The 23,076-nt window shown below is 35.1% G+C and overlaps 1 protein-coding gene across 2 annotated transcripts; it reads left to right on the forward strand.

Moving 5' to 3' along the window:
- Positions 1–22,100, forward strand: LOC121738539 (exosome component 10). Of its 2 annotated transcripts, XM_042130674.1 has the most exons (15): positions 1–171; positions 4,175–4,201; positions 4,497–4,678; positions 6,040–6,205; positions 9,343–9,515; positions 11,342–11,559; positions 12,327–12,445; positions 13,043–13,206; positions 13,806–13,989; positions 14,534–14,682; positions 15,099–15,237; positions 16,116–16,237; positions 17,441–17,564; positions 18,409–18,486; positions 21,709–22,100. In XM_042130674.1, the coding sequence occupies exons 1-15, from the start codon at positions 109–111 to the stop codon at positions 22,084–22,086; spliced, it is 2,286 nt and encodes a 761-aa protein (XP_041986608.1). In that variant the 5' UTR covers positions 1–108; the 3' UTR covers positions 22,087–22,100. The 2 variants fall into 2 exon arrangements, with proteins under 2 accessions (XP_041986608.1, XP_041986609.1); XM_042130675.1 differs by lacking the exon at positions 4,175–4,201.
- Positions 22,101–23,076: the final 976 nt, after the last annotated feature.

A 23,076-nucleotide genomic window follows, 5' to 3' on the forward strand; every position in this document is an offset into this window, starting at 1 on the left:
TGACTCTGCTGTGGCCTTGTGCTGTGTTGTTCGTCACGCGCGTGCTAAAATTTTAAGTTATATTTTTTGTTTTATGCATGGTGTCTTAAAATTAATTTCGACATTAAAATGGAATCTGTTTTAAACCCAGAAGCTCCAGAATTTCAAGTTCATTTGAACACTTTAACCACTGTAAGTACATTATTTTGGTGTACCCACTTGTAAATTGCTAAAATATTTTTACGAAACGTTTCTACATGTGTTAACTCGTTGTTATCAATGTTTATAACAATAATCATTGTTATTATTTGTAATAATCTAAAAATGTGCATACTCTGCTGTAGAAAATGAGTAATTTGACCCCAAGATTTCTATGTATCCATTTTGTGTAAACTACCTTGATACTGATGTTTTTATCCTTGACAGGTATTTTTTACCTTTGTATGCATAATATACGTGGGAAATATTACCAAAACTTCCTATTGCACATGAAATACAAGGTGTTTGATAGTTTAGTAACTTGTTAGAGTATGTCATTGTAAATTCTTTGTTTCACTTATGATGATATTGTTGTGTAAGATAAGGTGGCAAAGATAAAACAAATCCAACTTTTTATTATACATTACAGCATTGTTTTCATCACTAAATTGAAATTAAAGACTGTCTATAATTATAGTAAAGAGTATTTACTACTTTTATTGTTTGCGGTTTAAAAATCAGTGGTTCTAAACTAATATCAATATTGTGTCTAAACTAATATCAATATTGTGTTTATAACATATATTTCTTAAATTAGTATAAAATATCTAAGAATCGTAATTAATTTTAAAGCAGGGTTAAGAGTCACGAGTACTTGTAATTTAATGTATTAATATACTAGCTGTTGCCCGCGACTTCGTCCGCGTGGACTTCAGTTTATAAAGCGCGATGTCAACAAAATTGGTGTCAAAAGCTTTTATAAAAAAACCCTGGTACCCCTTAAATCAATACAGCTGTGCAGTGTGCACACAATAAGTATTTCATTTTTTTATATTATACTTTATATTTTATGGCAAATTTTAAAGCTTATTTAGCCCCCCAATTACACAACTTTACCCATAAACTATTTATCATTGATAGGTTTAAGGTTACGTCACTGCACAGATAAAGTACTGAGTTTTTTAATACCGTAGAATAGATATAACAATCGAAAAAAATCGAAACTTAAATGTAAGATGATACTACTTCTTATAGAAAGACTTTTGAGCAAGTGTCAGCGCGATATAGAAGACGCACGGCGCCATCTATTATGAATTTTTGGAACTAACTTAATTTGAACAAATTTACGCATTTTCACCCCCTGACAACCCTTTTTTCCAGTAAAAAAGTAGCCTATATCCTTTCTCAGGCTTTAGACTATCTGTATACAAAATTTCATTACAATCGGTTCGGTAGTTTTGGCGTTTGGCGTGAAAGCGAGACTGACAGATAGATAGACAGAGATACTTTCGCATTTATAATATTAGTATAGATTATGTGCACACTGCACAGCTGTTTTTGGGTATTTTGATTAATTAAGGACCGCGCTACACCGGAATGGCAGCGGCGAGCACTTTCAGCGCTGCCATTCCGGTGTAGCGCGGCCCTAAGAGGTGTTCCACTTACCAGGGTTTAAAAAGTTTTTAAATTTGACACAAATTTTGTTGACACCGCGCGCTATTAACTAAAGTCCACACGGACGAAGTCGCGGGCAACAGCTAGTAACTAATAAGTATGATTAGTTCTGTTACAATGAAGTAAAAAATAAAACGCCATCTGTTGAATCGTATTAGAACTAAAATGTTCATTGCATTGATATATTTCTGGATTTTTTATAATATTATACATAAAATATATTTAAGTAAAAAATAATCGCTTGCCTCATCTTGGCGTGGGCACTCCCGTGCCCCCAGATAAAACGCCATCTGTTTTCATGTATTAAAATTAAAATGTTGATTGCATTGATATATTTTCTGGATGGAATATAGGCCAACACGGTACACTTGAACTGTTTTATTTTAGAGCGCCTTCTGTTGTCAACTTCTCACATATATTAGAAATGCAGTAAGAGTTCTATAAGATAAGATAGATTGATTATTATTATACCAAGTGATAATATTATTAAACATAATATTCTAACGTATTAAAAACTATAAACAAAAACATAATAACTAATAAGTATGATTAAAAATAAAAATAAAATAAAAAATTGGTTTATTTATCTCACCACAGGTACAATACAAGATGTTTTACACACTCTACAAAGTTATCACAACTTATGTGGGAGACTGGTGCCTATACTAGGCGTAGCCTGTATTTCAGGACACCAGGATCTCGCTCTTTTTTTCTAGCTAGTCACACGGAGTAGTGAACTTATTATTTTTTTATTTATTATTAGATTAGTTCTATGTTACAATGAAGTAAAAAATAAAACGCCATCTGTTGAATCGTATTAGAACTAAAATGTTCATTGCATCGATATATTTCTAGATTTTTTATAATATTATACATAAAATATACATAAAAATCCAAGACCCAGGAACATTGTTCCGCCTGCAGGACTCGAACCCAGGACCCCCGGGATGAGAGCTGGCCACGCGCAATGCGAATTAATTTTCATCGATATTTTCCCACATCAAAATGTAGCCTATGTCCTTTCTCAGACTCTAGAATAACTGTGTACAAAATTTCATTGCAATCGGTTCAGTAGTTTTGGCGTGAAAGCGAGACAGATAGACAGAGATACTTTCGCATTTATAATATTAGTATGGATTTAATTTCATACAAATTAATGTATAAGCAATAAGTACAAGATACATGGAAAAATTAATGGCCTGATTACTTATCCAGGCATGGACCATGGTGATTAACAACAATTAATTTTCTGCTATAGAAAAAATAATTTTATACCATAGCCAAATCTGCTGGACTTCGAGGTCCTTAGATTCTTACTAACATAATATAAGTGATAACAATAATTATATTTTAATATTGTTTTTCTACATTGGATGGTATACCTATTATAGTTCGCATTTTGTTCTAAACACACCAGTGTTTTATCATTGAAAAATCCTGTGCCCATGCTGACGCAGTTCTGCACCAATGAGTGCTCTTCTGCAGTCGTCTTTGTCCAATCAGATAGCTGTTAGCTATGCATTTTGGGGAAAATTATTTTCATACAAAATTCAAAAATAGGAAAATTCTATATTTTTAAGCAAGTAACCCTGTACAATAAAAACAAAAACTTATAACTGTCAACAAAGAACTAATATTAAAAGGCCTTTTAATTTTTAATACCTAAAAATAGTGACAGATTACATTAAAATAATAATAAGGTTTATAAGAAACACTTAGTTTGGTTAAGCATGTTTCATCATGCACTTAAAACAGATAAAACACATTCGATTTGATAATTTCTTGTAACTAATATGGTAAGCCTTTGTTTAGTAAAATAATTGTAATTGTGTATTGTAGCAACCTTGTCACATTACTATGCTATTACATTATTCATATTGTTCTCTAAGAGATGCTTCAATTCATATTATATATACTAGCTGTCCCGGCAAACGTTTCTTTGCCATATAAAATATTTCGCCCATATTATTTTATTGAAGTGACTAAATAAGTATGTCACCATGGCAACATTCATCGCTATCCCGTCGCATAAACAATGGTCGCCGTCAGTCTCGAGTTGTAATAATTTACTATTATTTATTCAACAAATGTACTTATCAATATGTGTAGTAGCCGATTCTCAGACCCACTGAATATGCATATACAATTTGGTTAAAATCAGTAAAGCCGTTTCGGAGGAGTACGCGGCCTAACATTGTGACACGAAAATTTTATATATAAGATATAAAATTTCTGTTGATAAAATATTTAAATTATTTTATAATAATTATTATAAAATAGACTTGGCATATAGAAGCAATAGGAATAGTCAAAGGAATTGGCTCCATTTTAGGTTGTTTGGGGTTGCTTGACATTTTTTGAGGAATAAAGAATAGGTCTCACTTGTATGAATATTTTTTCTTGAATGCATGTCATACATGTCCTGCGGCATAACAACCTATCAAATGATTTACAAAGGAGGATAAACAAGTTGTCTTTGCCTCTTTATAAGATTTTAGTTAATCATATTAGAACATATTAATTGTTGTTGTCTATTGTCAAGGTATATCACCATACGAGCCATGCACTGGTAAGTAAATGTGGTAAACTCATCATCTGCATGCATGGTTCTGGAACTGATGATACTACTGCTATCTTCTTTATGCTATAAAACGATTATGAACTATAAAACAAATTAATTAAAACAAAAGCGTAACTTAAAAATAGTGTAGTGTTGATTTCAATTTTATGCTATCTCTGGCTAGAGGTAGTGCACTTAAAAAACTGTATATTCCTTTCCTTTTTTTTATTGATTAAAATGGACTTCCACCTTTCCGAAGTATAGTAATAGGTATAATATTTTACTCTTGTTATTTGTTTTACAGGAAGGATATGTAGCCGTCAACAAAACAGTTCAAACATCAAGACGTTATCCTTCGGCAGCTTCTTATCGGTTCTATAAAACTGTGACCGGTTTTAATGTGGTAACTGACACCTTTTTGAAGAATGTTTCATCACAATCAAATCAGATTCTATCAGCTGATTCTCAAAAAGTTAAGTTGCAATGGTAAGTAACATGATTATTATCTATAAGTATTTAAATTTATTATTCATTTTATTTTTTAATTTATCTCAAAAATAGAATAGGTTGCAATGAAATAGAATATTTGTATCCTTCCAATCAAAAATGTTTATGGCTTGTCTTCTTCCTATTGTACAAAGTGGATATTATATAAATTTTCATGCTATTTATTTTGTCATTTAATTATAATAAATGTAGCAGATGATAGGTCTGCTGAACTATACTAAAATACATTTTATATTTTTATCTTTGTTTGATTTAAAAAGAATTTGCTAATATTAATAAAGCTTTTGCGAATATTTTGATTTACAAACTTAAAAGAAGATTATATTTTGCTAATTTCATTATTTACCAAATGCGAAAAGCTTACCTACAAGTTAATGTCACTGCTTAATTATGTTTGCTTTAGCACTAATAGATGTCTATTCATCAATTGATATTACTGTTCTAGAAACTATTCAATCTGGATGTAAGAAAATTTTTGATAATACATTTTTCTAGAAATAAGGGCTAGATATCTAGGCTTGCCTGTACTTTATTGTAACTGAGTAATGCTCGGTTTGTAGTAAAATATACCATAAGCAATATTAAATTAGGCTGTGAGCTATGCAACCATAAACTTTAATAATAAACATGAAGTGTTATCTTAGGAATCTACAAAAGTTCTATTAAAGCAAAGCTTGTATGCGAATTTTATTTAAAGTGTATGCTTCCCAATTAATAAGCCATTTTTTATATAGAATTATCATTATTTTTAAGCAACAAACACCTAGATTAAATTAAATGAAATTGGCATCAATTTAACAATTTCTTGCATGTTAACGGTCAAGTGTCCAATAGTCTATAAGTGCATCCTGGCCAATCTCGATTCAAGTGATACTTACACTCTTCCTTTGTTGAAGATATCCTCGCTAGTCACTATCAACGAGCAATCTTAATGTGTTGAAATGCTAAAGTTGCAATGTTATGTTTCAAATTGTATTAATAATAATAGCGATTGAGTTACATTTTTACTTATCCTGTGCCAAAAGTATAATTTAATGGCGTAATAATTTGGCTAATACTGCATCGCAAAATTAATTTATTACAACACTATTTAATATTGTCTTTACATTGATAAAATTAATTGTTTGAAGGACAATTAACTATTAGCGTTCGTTTATTTGTTCTAAACTACCAATGGGACCTACAATGTTAGTAGTTAAATCCATTTATCAATTAGAATGCTGAAATAAAAAAAACATCATCACACTATGACACTTTGTGTGTTTAATACATGAAGTTTAGTGGATTTATGATTAGGATTATACTGTCCATTTTTTTTATTCCATCATCGTAAATTCTAGCCATGACGAAGAATATAACACAGGGAAGGTGGTGGAAGCGAATGACAATATGTTGGACCGTCTTGACTTGGATATTGAACAATCCACAGGCAAGACACAAAGCGATGGTTTTGGCCAGAAAAACGTATCTGCGTGGAACAACAAGCCTATAATATCGGTAGTTCAGGTAAATATCACTTTCTTTTATATCGCTGTAGCTATAAATTACAGATAAAATCTAGTTATTTAGTAGGGTAGTGTTCAAACGAGGGTTGATTTTTAGGCGAAGCTAAGAGTTTGGCAGGAGGTTTCGTAATCCGGAGATGGACAAAATTACGTAATAAAATACTTGGCCGGCTTACATCTAAATGGACTAAGGCTGGTATAAATAGTCAGTACTCAAGTCACGGTTCAGGCTCTGTGATTGGTTGGCTGTCAAAATTTGAACCAATCACAGAGCCGAACCGCGTCTTGAGACCGGGTCGCTTCTTAAGTACTGACTATTTCTACCAGCCTTAGTTATCACAGAATATTTTTGGTTTTTGACCGATCACCGATCATAAAGGCCACATTAACAGTCCATCTGCTAATCGGCAGGCTGCCTGAAGTCATTTACCGTCTATACAAAATATACAAAATCGTCAGGGGAACTGTGAGTCTGTGGTATTTTCCGATTAACTGCCAGCGGCGGCCTGCCGCCGAACTGTTAATGTGTGGGGCCCTTTACTCACCGGGACGCCATCGCGACGTAGCCAATTACCATGTCACCTCTAGGTAGGGTTGCCATCCTAGTTTGAAGGGCGTCCGGAGTGCGTCCGGCCGGGTTTTTGAAAAGTAAGAGAGTTTAACTTTTAAGTCATGCAGCAATAAATGAAAGATAAAAACTCGCTAAGTATACACACGGTTTCTAGCACGGACTTGAGTTAGTCAGATTTTTACAAATTCTTGTTGGAAAAGCAAAAATTGGCAAGACGTTAAATCATAAATACTGTTTAAGAGGTGTCCGGGAAAATAACCACATTTCGGCCAATGTCCGGGAATTTATCGTGCCTGATAAACGCGCCTGATAAAATGTCGCGCCTGACCGGCGAAGGGAATTTAGGTGATGGCAACCCGACCTCTAGGTCGCCGAAAAACGGTGTTTTTAAACATTTGACAGATTCGCAAGACGTCTCACGCAATTGAAATTTGTCAAATGCATACAAATGTCTCGCCTCGCCTCGTTGCGTTGCGATCTGAATTGACTTCCTTCTAAAATCTGTGAAATTGAACCTAAAGTGACTTTCCGATCTTTGACACGGTTAGCAACGACCGACAAAAATTCAATTAAAATGCCACTTTATGACAGGCTATCCGCTATACTATAGGTTTAATTTTTTTCTGACATTGGTCTAGCCGCCCATGTAGCTGCCGTCGCCTGTTGCGTAAAAGCTAGTGGCATAGAGTAAAATGAAACCTATATATAGCCTATGCCATAAGACGAAAAGAATTCAAATAAAATAATACCTTATACCTTATGTATCATTTTATTTGAATTCTTTTCGGTCGCGTTTAGCCGCGGCAAAGATCGGAACTGTACCTTTAGTTTAATAAAATAAATAAATAATAAAAATTGTTTTATTTCTGAATAAATTTGAGTCAAATGTTTTCAGAACGTTGAACTACATGTTGCCTACCACCGGTTCGGGAACTAACCCGGCGAGAAGAACCGGCGTAAGAAACTCGCACGGGGCCACTTTTTAGTTAAAAAGTGGTCAATTTGTCTTTTAAAAAAAATAAAATTTACAATGTAAATAACTTAATCTATACAACATGAATACACAATTGTAAGTCACATATAATAAATGTACTCGTAGAGGCAGCCTTGCAAGCAGCCATCCTACTCCCAAGATGTGCTATCGTTTAGGAAATCGTTGACCGTATAGTAGGCTTTGGCACACAAACGTTCTTTAATTACCTACTTTTTAAATTTATTAATTGATAGATTTTGAACGTTTTCCGGGATTTTATTGTAAAGGCGTATACATTGACCTATAAAAGATTTACTTATTTTGCTAAGTCTGATCACTGATATTTCCAGCTTGTGCCTATTTCTAGTGTTTCTACCGTGACTATCACTTTTAGGTTTAAATTTAGTTAGATTCTTTCTAACATACAATACATTATCCAAAATGTATTGAGAAGCAACAGTTAGAATACCAATTTCTTTAAACTTCTCTCAGAGATTCAAAAGCTGACATTTTATAAATTGAGCGTATAGCTCGCTTCTGCAGCACAAAAATTGTATTGATGTCGGCAGCGTTTCCCCATAAAAAGATACCATAAGACATTCTACTGTGAAAATAACTAAAATAAACTAGTTTTGCCGTGTCTTCGTCAGAAATTTCCCTAATTTTTCTGACTGCATATGCTGCAGAACTGAGCTTACCTGCAAGATTAGCAATATGAGGACCCCATTGTAATTCACTATCTAATGTAATGCCTAAGAATATAGTGGAGTCCACCAAATTCATTTTCTCATCATTTAATAGTAAATTGGTTTGAACTTGCCTAACATTGGGCAAAGTAAATTTTAAACATTTGGTTTTCTTAGAGTTTAAAAGTAAGTTATTAACAGTAAACCAATGTACTATTTTTGAGACAGCACTATTTATCGTCGTAATTTGACTGCCGTCGCATCACTTTAAAATAAGTGAAGTGTCATCAGCAAAAAGTACTATCTCATTATCCTTAACTAGATAAGGTAAGTCATTAATGTAGATGAGAAAAAGAATAGGTCCTAAAATGGATCCCTGTGGTACACCTAATTCTATTTAAGTCCCATTGGATCTTTTACTATTAACTTCAACCCTTTGAGTCCTATTTTTGAGATAAGAAGTCAAAAGGCTGAGTGCTGAGTCCCTTATGCCATAGTGGTGCAATTTTCTGACTAAAGTAGCATGCTCGACACAGTCAAATGCCTTATAGAGGTTACAAAAAATACCTAAGGCATCCTGTGACTCCTCCCAAGCTTCAAATATACCAGCATCTGTTGTGGAACGACCCTTAGTAAAACCGTATTGGTTATTGTGTAATAAATTATTTAAATTAAAATGTAACAGTAATTGCTGTAAAATATTTTTTAAATATTTTACTAAGAGTCGGTAAAATCGAAATAGGCCGGTAATTAGTCGGATCTGATTTAATTCCCGCTTTAAATAAAGGTACTATCTTACTGCGCTTCATTAAGTCAGGAAAAACACCACTCTTAATGCAGTTATTGAAAATTATTGCCACTGCAATTCTTAAAAATAATAGATGTATTGAATGTTACTTTATTTTCAGATTGGTTCGACGACGCTAATGGGAGCCAAGAACATACCACGACCACAGCTAAATTTTAAGGACATCATTGATAACTCTGACACATTGTGGGTTCCCAAACTGGCGGACAAACCGAACAACATAGTACCATTTGTGCTGAAAATATTGTACAACGAGAGGGGGGAAGCTGTAGGGTAAGTTTTATCATTATTTAACTTTTATTTAATGATGAGTTTGTATGGAGTTTATGATAAAATCTATAGGTATTAAAATTAAGTATGTAATTAAGTAATCTTTAAATGTGTCTGTGTGAGGCCATTAGAGTAAATCATTAACATATAATGAAATGTAGATGATTTACTACTTGATACTAACTGAATTTATACTATTATATTCGCATAAGTTCAGATAACTTGTGTCAAAACAAAACAGTATCAATCAAAATGCAATTTGATATCAAGAACACTGTTTAAGGTACGCGCACAGTTTGTCGGCGCGTGCCGGGGCAGATCAGGCTCAGCACAGCACAAAATGCGTTATAGCACATTATTGCTGGGTCGGGTCGCATCGCATTGACGGATTTTAACGCTCACTGTGCCGGGGCGGGTCGGGGCGCAATGCATTGACGGATTTTGAGCCGAGACTTGCCGGGCCGCATCGCATCACATCCGCGCGCCGCTTGCTATAGCCCTGGCAGTGTGCGATACGCGCATCCGCTTCCATACAAATTGTATGGAGGCGGATTTTTGCAATGCCAGCACGCTGAGCCCCGGCACGGCCCGTCTCAGTGTGCTCACTCCTTTGATCTACCAATAATTATAATAGCGTATCCTCTAAAGTGACCTAAAATCAAACATGGTTCCCCATCAATTAAATATTGTCTAGCAATCTTAAAGTTATGTGCGGCCAGTGCTACCTTGATTTCAGTGGCTAGTTAGAGTTAGCGGGCCACTAGACGATAAATTTTATTGTGCAATATCACGTAATGTGCAATATTATTGACCGTCTAGGGTTGCTATTGAACGCGCCCGCCTGTTAATCTTTTTGTCAAACAAGATGTCCCGCGCGGCTTCGCCCGCGTAAATTAGGAATTTTACAGAAACCGTACACAACGCATAAAAAATAGCTATACTCCCTTCACGTGGTCTAGTCTATAGTAGTGTAGTTCGTGAGATAAACCCTTTCTAATATTTGCCCCGTTTTTCCCACATTTTCCTGAGTTTCTTCGGTCGTATTAGTCTAGCGTGATAATATATAGCCTTACTCGATAAATGAGCTGAAATAAGTTTTTAAATCAGACCTGTAATTCCTGATATTAGCGCGTTCAAGCAAACGTATTCTTCAGGTTTATAATATTTAGCATAGATAGATTTTTTAAATTATCGCTTGACAAACTCGAGTCTCGATCTAAAAGACTATGAAAAGTACCAATAACAGGGCCATAATAGGCTCATAATCATGTCAATGTAATTTGCATAGTAGCGCTTTCCGTTCTTGAAATAACGCCGAAACTCCCAAACTTGTATCTTTAAAGAATAAGGAGTTCTCTTAGCACCTTCCGAACCACGTTATACCAGGTATACCTCGGTACAAAACAAAATCTTACTTGTTGGTAGCATATGCTTAGAATACTTCTCACGAAACCGAAGTCACCACAATATTGGGATGATACCCTATATAATATCAAAAGAAAAATTTTGAAAATCGATTAATAAACGGCGGAGTAATTGTTGAAGATAAAAAAACGAACATAACGCCTCCTCCATTTCGAAAATCGGTTAAAATGTGTTATTCTGATGTATATTGTAAAGTTTCATTAAAATCCGTTCAGTAGTTTTTGCGTGAAAGAGTAACAAACATCCATACATCCACACATACATACATCCAAACAAACTTTCGCCTTTATAATATTAGTAGGATAAATTGTTCAATAACATAGTTCAATGATATTGCACAATAAAATTGATGAATAAGTTGATACGATAATCATTAGTTATTACTAATAATGAATGTTTTTCAGATATGACCATCCATACAAAGTGGAGTTGAAGTTATACAATCCACCAGCAGAGTTTATTGAACCGGATCGGGAAATGTTGCCTTTCCCTCCTCCTCTCGAGGACACCAACTATATGTATATAGAAACTGAGGCGGCTATGGATGAGTTGGTCCATCATTTGGACTCCGTCAACGAAATAGCTGTGGATCTCGAACATCATTCGTATAGGTCTTATCAAGGTACGTTCTAAATTAATAATATTAGTTTAAAAATCTAAAAAAACACTCTTTTCATTTATTTATTTTTTCAAAAATTGTAACATATTATTGCATTGTTATTGGCTCTAATTATACGTCCAAGTTTCGAATTAGACTACTGGAGATAGGTAAAAATCGTGCTCGAAAGATTTTGTTACATAATATGTTACGCTCAAAGACCGAAATCGCTCAATGAGCGAAAAAATGGCTCACAACGCATTGTGGTCACAGTGAAACAGTCACGACTCACGAGTCACGACACGTTCTGGCAATCAGAAAAAGACCATAACGCGAAATACGTGTCGTGGCTGATATGCTATTCGTTTTTCTTGATTTGTTCTTCATTGATTAATCGTCCATAGGTATGAAAGATTATATTTGAATTACGCGTACTACAAAATATTTTTCTTTTACTATTTATTACTGCATAACGTGTTTTTATTTTTTTAATTATTATTTAAAAATATCCATAGTTCCATAATATCCGTGCTAATATGATTACTGTTTGTCTGTCTGTCTGGCGCAACGTGTTATTGTTTGTTGTTTTTTTTAAATATAAGGTACTGTGACCACAACGCGTTGTGAGCAATTTTTTTGGCTCGCTATTTCTTTGAGCGTAACACATACATATAGCCCAAGCTGATAAAAGCCTAAAACTTAAAAAAAAAACTTATATTACAATCATAACACACGATGAATTTTATTCTTTGTATTAATTTATTTTACTCATACCATAATATTATTTGCAGGTTTTACTTGTCTGATTCAAATATCGACATGTGGCGGTGACTTCATTATAGATGCGCTGGCTGTGCGGGAGCATATTCATAAACTGAACCATTCATTCACTGATCCTAGGAAGTTAAAGGTAAAATATTGGCCTTACTACTGTTCTCTTGGCCTGGCCTGTAAATGATATATTGCGCCTAAACGCTACTTTTTCAGGGTTCCGTACCCAAAGGTTAAAAACGGGACCCAATTACTGAGACTTCGATGTCTGTCCGTCTGTCTCCAGGCTGTAACTCAAGAACCGATATAGCTAGACTTTTGAAATTTTCACAGGTTGTGTATTTCTGGTGCCGCTATAACAACAAATACGAAAAACAAAATGAAATAAATATTTAATACTAATATGTATTATTTCCCAAATCTATAGTCGTAGGTTACACATTCAATAATTTGTCATCAATCTGATGTCAATCTGAGCTTGACGCCAGATTGATGGCTAAAAAGAACATTATAAAAAAATTATCAGTCCATCAATCCGTGGGTTAGACGTTCCGTTTCGCGTCAATCGTTATCAGATTGATGAGAAACTGAACGTGTAACCTACGACTTAGAGTATTTCAAATTTTTGACAGACAATTTGTGCAATATCTGCTGTTAAACTAGGTACTGACGGATAACTGTCGCAAGATACATAATTGCTCTGCCGTATATCTTACTTGTTTTATGATGATTTTAGATTTTCCACGGTGCTGAAATGGATATGCTCTGGCTGCAAAGAGACTTTGGCGTGTACGTTGTCGGCATGTTCGATACACACCAGGCTGCGCGGGCGCTCAGACTGCCGCGGGGTTCGCTCAAACATCTGCTCCTCACCTACTGCAACGTTGATGCTGATAAAAAGTAAGTTGTGACAGTTTTTTTTAGAGTCATTAGAGCCTTGACGTCACGGCGACCCTTTAGGATCTATTGTGACTTAGGTGGGCCCAAGACGTTCAATTTTATTGCTCAATATTACAAATTGTGTAATATAGTACCATACACAATACACTTGTAATAGAGTAACTACGCCGAAAAAGCGAGACGTCAGACATAATGTACGTTGTTGTGATCTCTAAAGCTATCTGTAATAATAGTGGTCTAGTATTAGTGCTAGTTATGTATTGGTTTATGTATTGTTATTCAATTTCACACTTTTTGACACAATATATATACAAAAGTAGACTTAATGCCATCTAAGTTCATTTTCTACTAGTTCTACTAGTACAAAGCTGCATTTTGTGTAGAAATTACAAACTTACAAGTAAATTGTATTGCATGCGGCCTGCCTAGTGTATAGTTAAAACCGTGCGACGAAACACAAGACTTCATACCGACTGACAAAATCTATAAAGTTTTACGCCACATCCCATCGCATTCACTATTTTCTTATTCTTTTCAAGCCGGCCCATTAATGCCAAAGCATGTATCACACGTAAAATTAACTCACATAACATTTTCAGGTATCAGTTAGCTGACTGGCGCATCAGACCTTTGCCAGAGGAGTTGATAAAATACGCGAGAATGGACACTCACTATTTGATCTATATTTGGAGGCAGATGAAGGCGCAACTGCTGGAAAGTGGGAGTGACGATCCCCACTTGTTACTATCGGTGTTCGAAGAGAGCAGAGCTATAAGTGGCGTGGTGAGTTACTTCCTATTTATATGTTAGTATTCTTATATGATAGTAGATAAATATAGGGTAAACAAAAAAGATTGTGCACATTGTGAGATGTATCTCCAAACATGGTGTATCAATATTTATTATTATTAATAATCAATGATAAGGACTTTCGGCGCAAGAATCGTATTTTCGTCCTCTTCCCGAGACTCCTAAGTATCTCCATACCAAACAAATTTTTTAGCGGTTACAGCATGACAAAACAGATAGAAACATTCGCACTTATAATATTATGTATGTTAATATTGTAAATAGAGAAAGTTCATTTATTAATATATCAATAACTAGGTGACGCCCGCAACTCCGTTGCGCCAAAATATAATAAATAAACGAATATCGCGCGGAAACCGTACATTTTTTCGGGATAAAAAGTATCCTATGTCCTTCCTCGGGACTCATCTCCATACCGAATTTCAGCAAAATCGGTTCAGCGGTTTGGACGTGAAGAGGTAACACACAGACAGACAGACACACTTTTGCATTTATAATATTAGTATGGATATTACAGACATACAAGAAAAACGAATTAACAGACACCAGCCACTTGGAGTTGTATGTGCGCTCACAGAAGAACTTCAACTCGAGGCAAATGGCCGCTTTGAGGTTGATGTATAAGTGGCGCGACGCCCAAGCTCGCAGCCTCGACGAGAGCACGGGGTAAGTGTAAACAGTTTAACTACGTCATTATGAACTTCAACCAGTGGCTCGGAAATCGGACTACGATTTAATGTCATTACTTCAACCAGTCCACCATTCACCAATGCCTCTGGCTACGATTTAATGTCATTAAAACGTCGTTCAAACGTGATGAAGGCCATAATTACAAACTCGTTATAGACAGATTTCGAAATATCCGACACAATGGACTACTGCAGTCAACAGAAATCTACTACATTCGGTCTTCTTTATACTATATTGTTATTATGGTGCGCACCGCCGACAATGTTGTTATATAATATTGATTGTTGTTATATTATATTGATTAGACGAAATCCACATATTATGTCTATTCCATACTATGTGTATATTCGACTCAATCGAGACCTTTGCAACAACTTATATCTTTATTTTAGCTATTTACTGCCGAATCACATGCTGATTACCCTGGCTGAGACGCTGCCGCGTGAGATGCAGAATGTCAGCACCTGCTGCCAACCCATGCCGCCCTTTGTCAGACAGAACCTGAATACTATACACAAAATGATACTGTCGGTGAGTTATAGTTGAATACTTAACACAAAATTATACTGTCGGTGAGTAAGGGTGCGTTTCCGCCAGAGATGTGTTGCGAGGAATGTGTTTAAGATCCAATAGAATCGCTGTGGTGAGCGAGGTCACGTCAATGAAGTGATTCTATTGGTTCTCAAAAACACATTCCTCGAAACACATCTCGGGTGGAAACGCAGCCTTATAGTTGTATATTTGTTTATTTACTCTGAATCTGAATAGAATATTATGTTACTGCAATGTTGTAAGCTGTAACGTAAGAGTCAGCATCAGCACAGACAGTGAACTACTGAACTAAAAGTTTTGTTTGACGTTTGACAATGTTTCTGTCATTAATCTGAGATGACGTGAGAAACATGTCGGATTTACTGTAGATTTGTGTTTTGTGTGCGAGTTTTATCGTTACATGTGTATGAAAATATTATTTAGCCATTTTGGTCCTAATACTAGTCACCCGTGTATATCCGGCATAAGATGGTATGTCCATTACGAAATCCAAACAGTAATATTGTGCTAATAATCAGTAGTGTTGGACCGAAGGTTCCGTTTAAGCCATCTGAAGCTTGAATTTTCGGCCAAACTTTCGGCTTTGTTGAAAATCGCAGTCAAAGCCGAAATCTCACCAAATGTTTCCAAACAACGAACGTCGAAATTATTTTAATTAATTTTTTTACGCATAAAAAAATCGAACAAACTGTTACCCGAAATGTTATCATTTTCAAATTATGAACTTGTAGCCAATACGAAGTTTTAAAACTTTCGGCTTATCCGTTGCGGCTATTGGAGATAATCGGCTCCGGCTTCAAATCGACCTAAAGTCGGTCACTATTCACTAACAATCAGTAACTCGAGCTTGTTTTCAGTGCCGGGAAATGCCACTGGAGCCTCAGTTATACGAGATGCCGTCAAGCATCAGCACCATGTTGAACGTCGGCCCCATGCCGGTCGAAAATTTACACGATCTGTCGCAGCTACCAGAGACCAGGTATTCCATAATATTAAGCAAATCTTACAAAATTATCAGAGAAGTTGATTCCTAGGCAGATGGCGGACCTACGTTATTTGGTTGCGTTACGTCAAACCCATCCAACCGATCACAGCTTACATTGAATTGACCAACCAAATGACATGGGTCTGTCAACTGCCGAGGAATCAAATTCCTCGATGGTACTATCAGAGAAGTTGATTCATAGCACTGACCTCCATTATACAAGTACGATGGACTTATAACTACGACTACGACGTTTAAAAGTCGCCATATTGGCGCTAATAGCAGTAGTGGGAGTACTTGGAACTAATACTAGTTTCTACAACCAATAGCGATTAAACGGCCATTTGCAAGTTACGTCAGATTTAGTTCTCGTTTTGAAGTGGAATCAGCGCCCCCAATGCGGGAGGCATTGGGGGCGCTGATTCCGCTTCAAATAGGCACAAAAAATAGTTGGGTATCATAAGTCCAGCGTACTTGTATAATGGAGGTCAGTGGTTCATAGGCAAATGGCGGACTATGTTATTTGGTTGGGTTATGTCAAACCCAGCCGACAGATCAAGAGTCAAGACTAATATGACATAATCTGACCAAATGACATAAGTCCGCCAACTGCCAATGAATCAGTTTGTTCTATGGTACATACCTGTCTCTCTGATACCTCTTTACGCTTAAAATTTGAACCGATTGTGATGAGTTTTGGTATAGAGATGAAGTTTTGAACCCCAGGAAAGGATAATTTTCATACCATAAAAAATTAAAAACAATAATAATAATCTGGATATTAGGGAGAATATACAAGGTGTAAGAAAAACAAGTGATAATACTTTAGGGTGTGTATGTGTTCCTTATAGAGAGTTCACTGTGAAAGTAGCAGCGCTGAAAGACCAAATTTCTTTTTCACTTTTGTATGGGGAAACTCGTGACGTTCGGGCGCTTGCCCATACAAAAGTGAAAATTTTTTTTGGTCTTTCAGCGCTGCTACTTTCACAGTGAACTCTCTATAAGGAACACATACACACCCTAAAGTATTATCACTTGTTTTTGTTACACCCTGTATTAATTTGAAAAATATTATATTATGGTTATCTTGTATAGTAAGACGTAGCGTTCTCTTAATACCTTATTAGATTGCACTAGTATGGACAAAATACTGTAAAGGTGTGGACAATTTTACTAAAGCAGCGTTTTCGTTTCCAGTGAAGAAAATATAAATTTAGATCAAGCGTATCTTATCATGGCGAATGTTGTCCACTTCCAACCGGACATCCAACTGTTTGACGCTGCATACGACACCTACAACGAAAACACAGATTATAATAATGTAAGTTCAATAATACAGGGGCAAGAAATATGATGCTCGATTTAGGACTCCCACACAAAACTGCGAATTCGCATCGCATCGCTATTAATATGTGCGACAAAACTCTTAGTAAATGACATTGTGATGCGATTCTGCACAAATTTGCAGTTATGTGTGGGAGCCCTTAGATTTTAGAATGTGACAGTTTGAGCATTGTCAAGGTAGTTTTCGTAATTAGTTCGAAATCTTTCACGTTTTAATTATTTCGTGTATTTAGCTACTCAACGCTAGATGGCGTTGTAAAATCTATCCTGGTCACCAGCTGCTTTGAAAGAGAAATCTCATCCACTAATGCAAAAAAAAAGTACACATTCATTTTGTATAAATATGACACACTTTATTTTTTTTACATTATTAGCCATTAGATGTAGTTGACACGCCCAGTTTCTCATCAGTTCAGTCCATCAATCTAGTAAGATTGACGCGAAACTGAACGTCTAACCAGATGATTGACGGACTAATCATTTCTTTATTATGTACTTTTTAGCCATCAATACATCAGCCAAACTGAGGGCCTAGACAAGCGGCAAGCGATTATCGTAAACGCAAACGCCAACGGCACAAAATGTATGGGATTTGACATTAGTATTCGCTAGCGAAGCGATGACTTATGTCAAATCGCATAAGTCATCGCTTTTACGATAAACAAAATGTTAGCGTTTACGATAATCGCTTGCCACTTGTCTACTAGGGCTGAACGTGTAACCTATGTCTTACAATTAAAATTGATCGCAACGGAGTAGAGTAACTCCTTTACTTGGTTATGCTAACATAGCTGTTGTACTTAGCCCTTTTATTATTTCAGACCTGCGGAAACAATGCTGAGACGAAATACTTCATTCCTCCCTACGACCGATACAGGAAGTATCGGTCGCTAGCGCAGGTAAAATTAAACTTTGGTATAAGCCGGATCACTGAGGGAATAGGCGTATGTGTACAATATCAGCCCCCTTAGACAAAGTATCTTTCGTTAATAACGATGACGAAATTCGTTATCAAAATGTATGCGTTTTGATATATGTCATCGCTAAATGACATTTCGCTTTTGAAGACTAATGTCAAATCCCATACATTTTGATAACAAATTTTGTCATCGTTTTTTAACGAAAGGGACTTTGGCTACAGCTCCTGTCGTCTAATCGCGATTTATTAATAACTGCCAATAAGGGACCATAGTACGTCACACGATTTTCATGATTTTAGACCCTCCCTTCCTCCCACCTTGTGTCACAGGTAATCTCATTTGTGCGGACTCTCCCCTTTCTAGTGGGACGTCACAAATTTGCAAACCACATCGATTTTAAATGTGATGTCACATTCATAACTAAAGACCCCTTGTCACCTCCACACCATCTCACATTTCGTAGAAGAAGGGGAGGGAGGGCTCTTAGAATAGGTGTGACATACTTTATGGATGACCCCTAACGCCTCTTCTGGCCGTTTAGCAGAAACTTTTTCGTTTTCGCTTCGTTATAGAATCGCCGATCAAAATGTATGGAATTGACAACATTTCAAAATTTTTAAAGCCTTAAAAAAATACCGTTTCTTTAGTTTCTTCTCCTGATATCAAAAAAATATTCCAAAATTTTTTATATTGCTTATTTACTGAGAAAATAAAGAAAAACTGAAAAATACGCTGCGACGTCATACTTACGGCATAATGTCATACAGTTTGTTTGCCTGGTGTAAAATAGTTTTAAAAAGACAACTTGAAGCATAAAAACAAAAACCTCACTGTCAACCACCTGTCAACAATGACATTTCTAGAAAATAACATTACTTCATTGGTTACTCCAGTATCCTCCAGGTTGACTTGACATTGACAGACGTCATAATAAACGTAACAAACTTACATTGGGGCTATTCCATTATCGCGGGTGCAACATTTTACTGACAAAATAAAACACATTTATTAATAAATTATCTTTTGAAGGGATACATTTTAACTAGTTCAATCATAAATTGTAAATGAAAACTAAAATTAAATCTAAGAAAAGCCACAAAAGATGTTTGAAGTACTATCGCGGGTGCAACCAAATGGGTCCTCTATTAAGAACTCGGACGAGTTCATTTGAGAATACTGCTAATTGTGGAACTTTTAGTAATTTATTAACCCATATTTCAAAAGTGTACAAGACAAAGAAATGATTTAACTAGATACAATTAATTTAAGTAATTAGTACTAGGAATTATTAACAATTTTCACGATCGCGGGTGCAACATCAGAATATCGCGGGCGCAACGAGTCTAAAGAAATTGAATTTATTCATAAGTCTGCGACTAATTTCTACATTTTTGATATGCAATACATAATATTATTATTAAATTATAATAATACTATTTAAAATTTTATTATTTTTTAATTATCAGTCATTTATCGATCTGAGAAAAGAAATCAAATAAATCACTAAAAACAATTAAATAATGTAACTTAAGCAAACCTTTTTTGATGTATTGTTATGAAACCGAACTACCGCACACCTTTAATTCAAAATTAATATTTATAATTTAAAATAATAGAGGAGAATTATAAGTAAAAATATTTTTTTCAAAGAAAATTATGAAATATTTATGATTTTTCCTGTCATTTGTAGCATTTCTTCTAAAATATTTAAAAATAAAAGAATATAAATCATCATTTTGAAACATATGTTAAGTAATACATGAAATATTTCGGAAAATATAAAAAACGACGTGACTCCATTCAAATTTTTATAAATCTTGTAATTACATGTAAAGTATTAATAACAAATATAATCTAACGTTATTGTTTACCTTAATAATATGAAATAAGACGAAAATCACTACAATAGTCAAAAAATAATTTGTTGCATTTCCAATTGTACTGCTTCGATCGCGGGCGCAACCACTTTAAAGGTTCTGTTATTTTATTAAAAATAATAAAATAGTTTGTGCCAATGATTAATTCTAATTGCCCTCACATTTCTCCTTACTTTCACAAAGTTTTAAATTATTAGCAACATATTTTAGCGAGAAAACTAAACTTTTGTACCTTTTTTATCGCGGGTGCAACCATAGCAATTTTCCTTTAATAATGTTTGAAAACTATTTCAAAATTGTTGTTTTTTTTTGCACCGAAATAGAAACTTATGTTATACAGTCAATATTATGTAATGAAATTCAACTTCGAGATAGTGATTTAGAGTAAAAATGATCATGTGTGGCATAAGCAGTTTTTCTCGCGCCGTTAGATGATATCACTTCAAAATGCTCTAAATCATTTAAATTACAATTTTTACTCATAAAAGTTCTTTTGCTAGTAAATATACATCTTTTTATGTATAATTCATAAAAATGTAACAAATGCTATACTTTAAAAATTCGTGTTGAGGGTCGTCTCTAGCGGAATCGCCCATTGACAGATTTTTTCTTTTGTTAAAGTGTAATGGAATTAACCGTTCAGACGTAAGTATGACGTCACTTGGCGCTTACGTCTCTTTAGAATACGAAGGATTAAAATCTATTTTTTAAGTGTCATAAAAACATAATTGAGAAAGAAAAAGAAACACGTGTCGCCTTTTTTTAAGTCTACTTTCAAATAAAGTAATAAAAAAGCCATGTTAAAATTTTGAAATGTTGTCAATTGACATTAGACGAGTCAACGATCACTCAACGTCATATTAACGAACGCTTAATGTCAATTCCATACATTTTCATCGGCTATTCTATAACGAAGCGAAAACGAAAAGATTTTGGCTCACCCCCCTGGTCACTTATCTACCAATAGCGAGTTCCCGTTCACTCTTCGCTCCACTGAAGCCATCTAGCGATCTTAAAATTGTCTGCAGCCTAGAACTAAACATATTTTTTTTTTACCTAGTCGCCAAATTGTTTTAAAAATTTTTTATTTTTTTATTTTAAGCTAATTATAAAAGGTAAGCATTATTACTTACCACGGAACCATAAATAGTATTGTGATTCAAATTCTGCGAGAACAAAACCTTTTAAACAAATGCGCTGCTACGTCTTTATACAAATGATTTGAATGGTTTCATACTTGTGTCTGTGTACTTTCTATATATATTATAATATTAGATAAAGTACAGATTTATACCGTGTTAAAATGTTCATCTTTGTTTTTCAGATGGAAGAAATAAAAGAGTACAAAGAGAAGGAGGCTAAAATCGCGGCGATCGGCAAAGGAGACGAACTGATTAAGGCCGAGGTACTCGTGAAGATGCAGGAGACTAAGACGATGATACAAAAGGAACAAAGCGAAACGAAATCACAGAAGGAAACCAAGAAGAGACCGATCGATAAAGTTAAGGCTAAAGTGGAGAAGAAAGCGGTAGTTAACAAACCACAGACAACCAGCAAGCCACAGATTAAAAAACCAGACGATAAAATAGAGAATGCTAGTAAGCATAATAAGAAGAATGTGAAACAGTTCAATTATAAGAAAGTTGATTATAAACGGTTTCTGACGGAAACCGAAAAACCTAAAAAGAAGAAGAATAAGTAAACATATAATAATCATACTGTGATTTTATTTTGCAGTCCTGGTTTCCAAAGTTAACAGGTAATATACTATTTTGCTTTATAAACTATATTCTCTATTTTAGACGTCATCTATTTTAGACGTGGGAGAGCCATGCTTTGGCACGAATTGGCCGGCTCGACCGGAGAAATACCACGTTCTCGCAGAAAAACGGCGTGAAACAGCGCTTGCCGAGTGAGTGAGTTTACCGGAGGCCCAATCCCTTACCCTGTTCCCTTCCCTACCCTCCCCTATTCCCTTCCCATCCCATCCTTACCCTCCCCTATTACCCTGTTCCCTCTTAAAAGGCCGGAAACACACCTGCAGCTCTTCTGATGCTGCGAGTGTCCATGGGCGACGGAAGTTGCTTTCCATCAGGTGACCCGTTTGCTCTATATAAACGGTATGTGTATTCATGAGCGAGTCCGATTAGTAAAAAAATACAAATAAATAATCGGCCAAGTGCGAGTCGGACTGGCGCACGAAGAGTTCCGTACCGCTACAGTGATTTTTGTATGGGAGGCCCCCTTAAATTTTTATTTTATTATAATATTATTATTAAATATTAAAGTACACGTATAATAGTGTAATAAATAATAATATAGTAGTGTGAAGTCACACGGTAACCAGGCGACCGCGTCGTAAGGTTACAACTACTTGTTTTGCTTATAACATAGTATATGACATTCTCTTTGGCTTATAAATCGGAAACTAATTGACGTATATCGAAGTAATTCTTTCACTAGTATTGTTTTTATTTTTGACAGAGAATATGGAATGCTAATACTCGTAATCAAAATTAGGTAACATTCTTCAATCAATAAATAAAACGCGATTTTTTAGATTTTTTTGCTCTTTATCAATAACGGCAACAGGTAGGCACTTGGAATTTTCACCAAGGCCTTAATTATATTATGTGTACTTTAATATTTAATAATAATATTAAAATAAAATAAAAATTTAAGGGGGCCTCCC

This window comes from Aricia agestis, chromosome Z (genome assembly GCF_905147365.1).
Source record: "Aricia agestis chromosome Z, ilAriAges1.1, whole genome shotgun sequence".
Lineage (NCBI taxonomy): Eukaryota > Metazoa > Arthropoda > Insecta > Lepidoptera > Lycaenidae > Aricia > Aricia agestis.

Coding starts and splice junctions, on each gene's coding strand:
- LOC121738539 (XM_042130674.1), top strand. CDS start 109: ATGGAATCTGTTTTAAACCCAGAAGCTCCAGAATTTCAAGTTCATTTG. Junction 4,679..6,039: donor CAAAAAGTTAAGTTGCAATG/GTAAGTAACATG, acceptor CGTAAATTCTAG/CCATGACGAAGAATATAACA. Junction 12,446..13,042: donor CTGATCCTAGGAAGTTAAAG/GTAAAATATTGG, acceptor TGATGATTTTAG/ATTTTCCACGGTGCTGAAAT.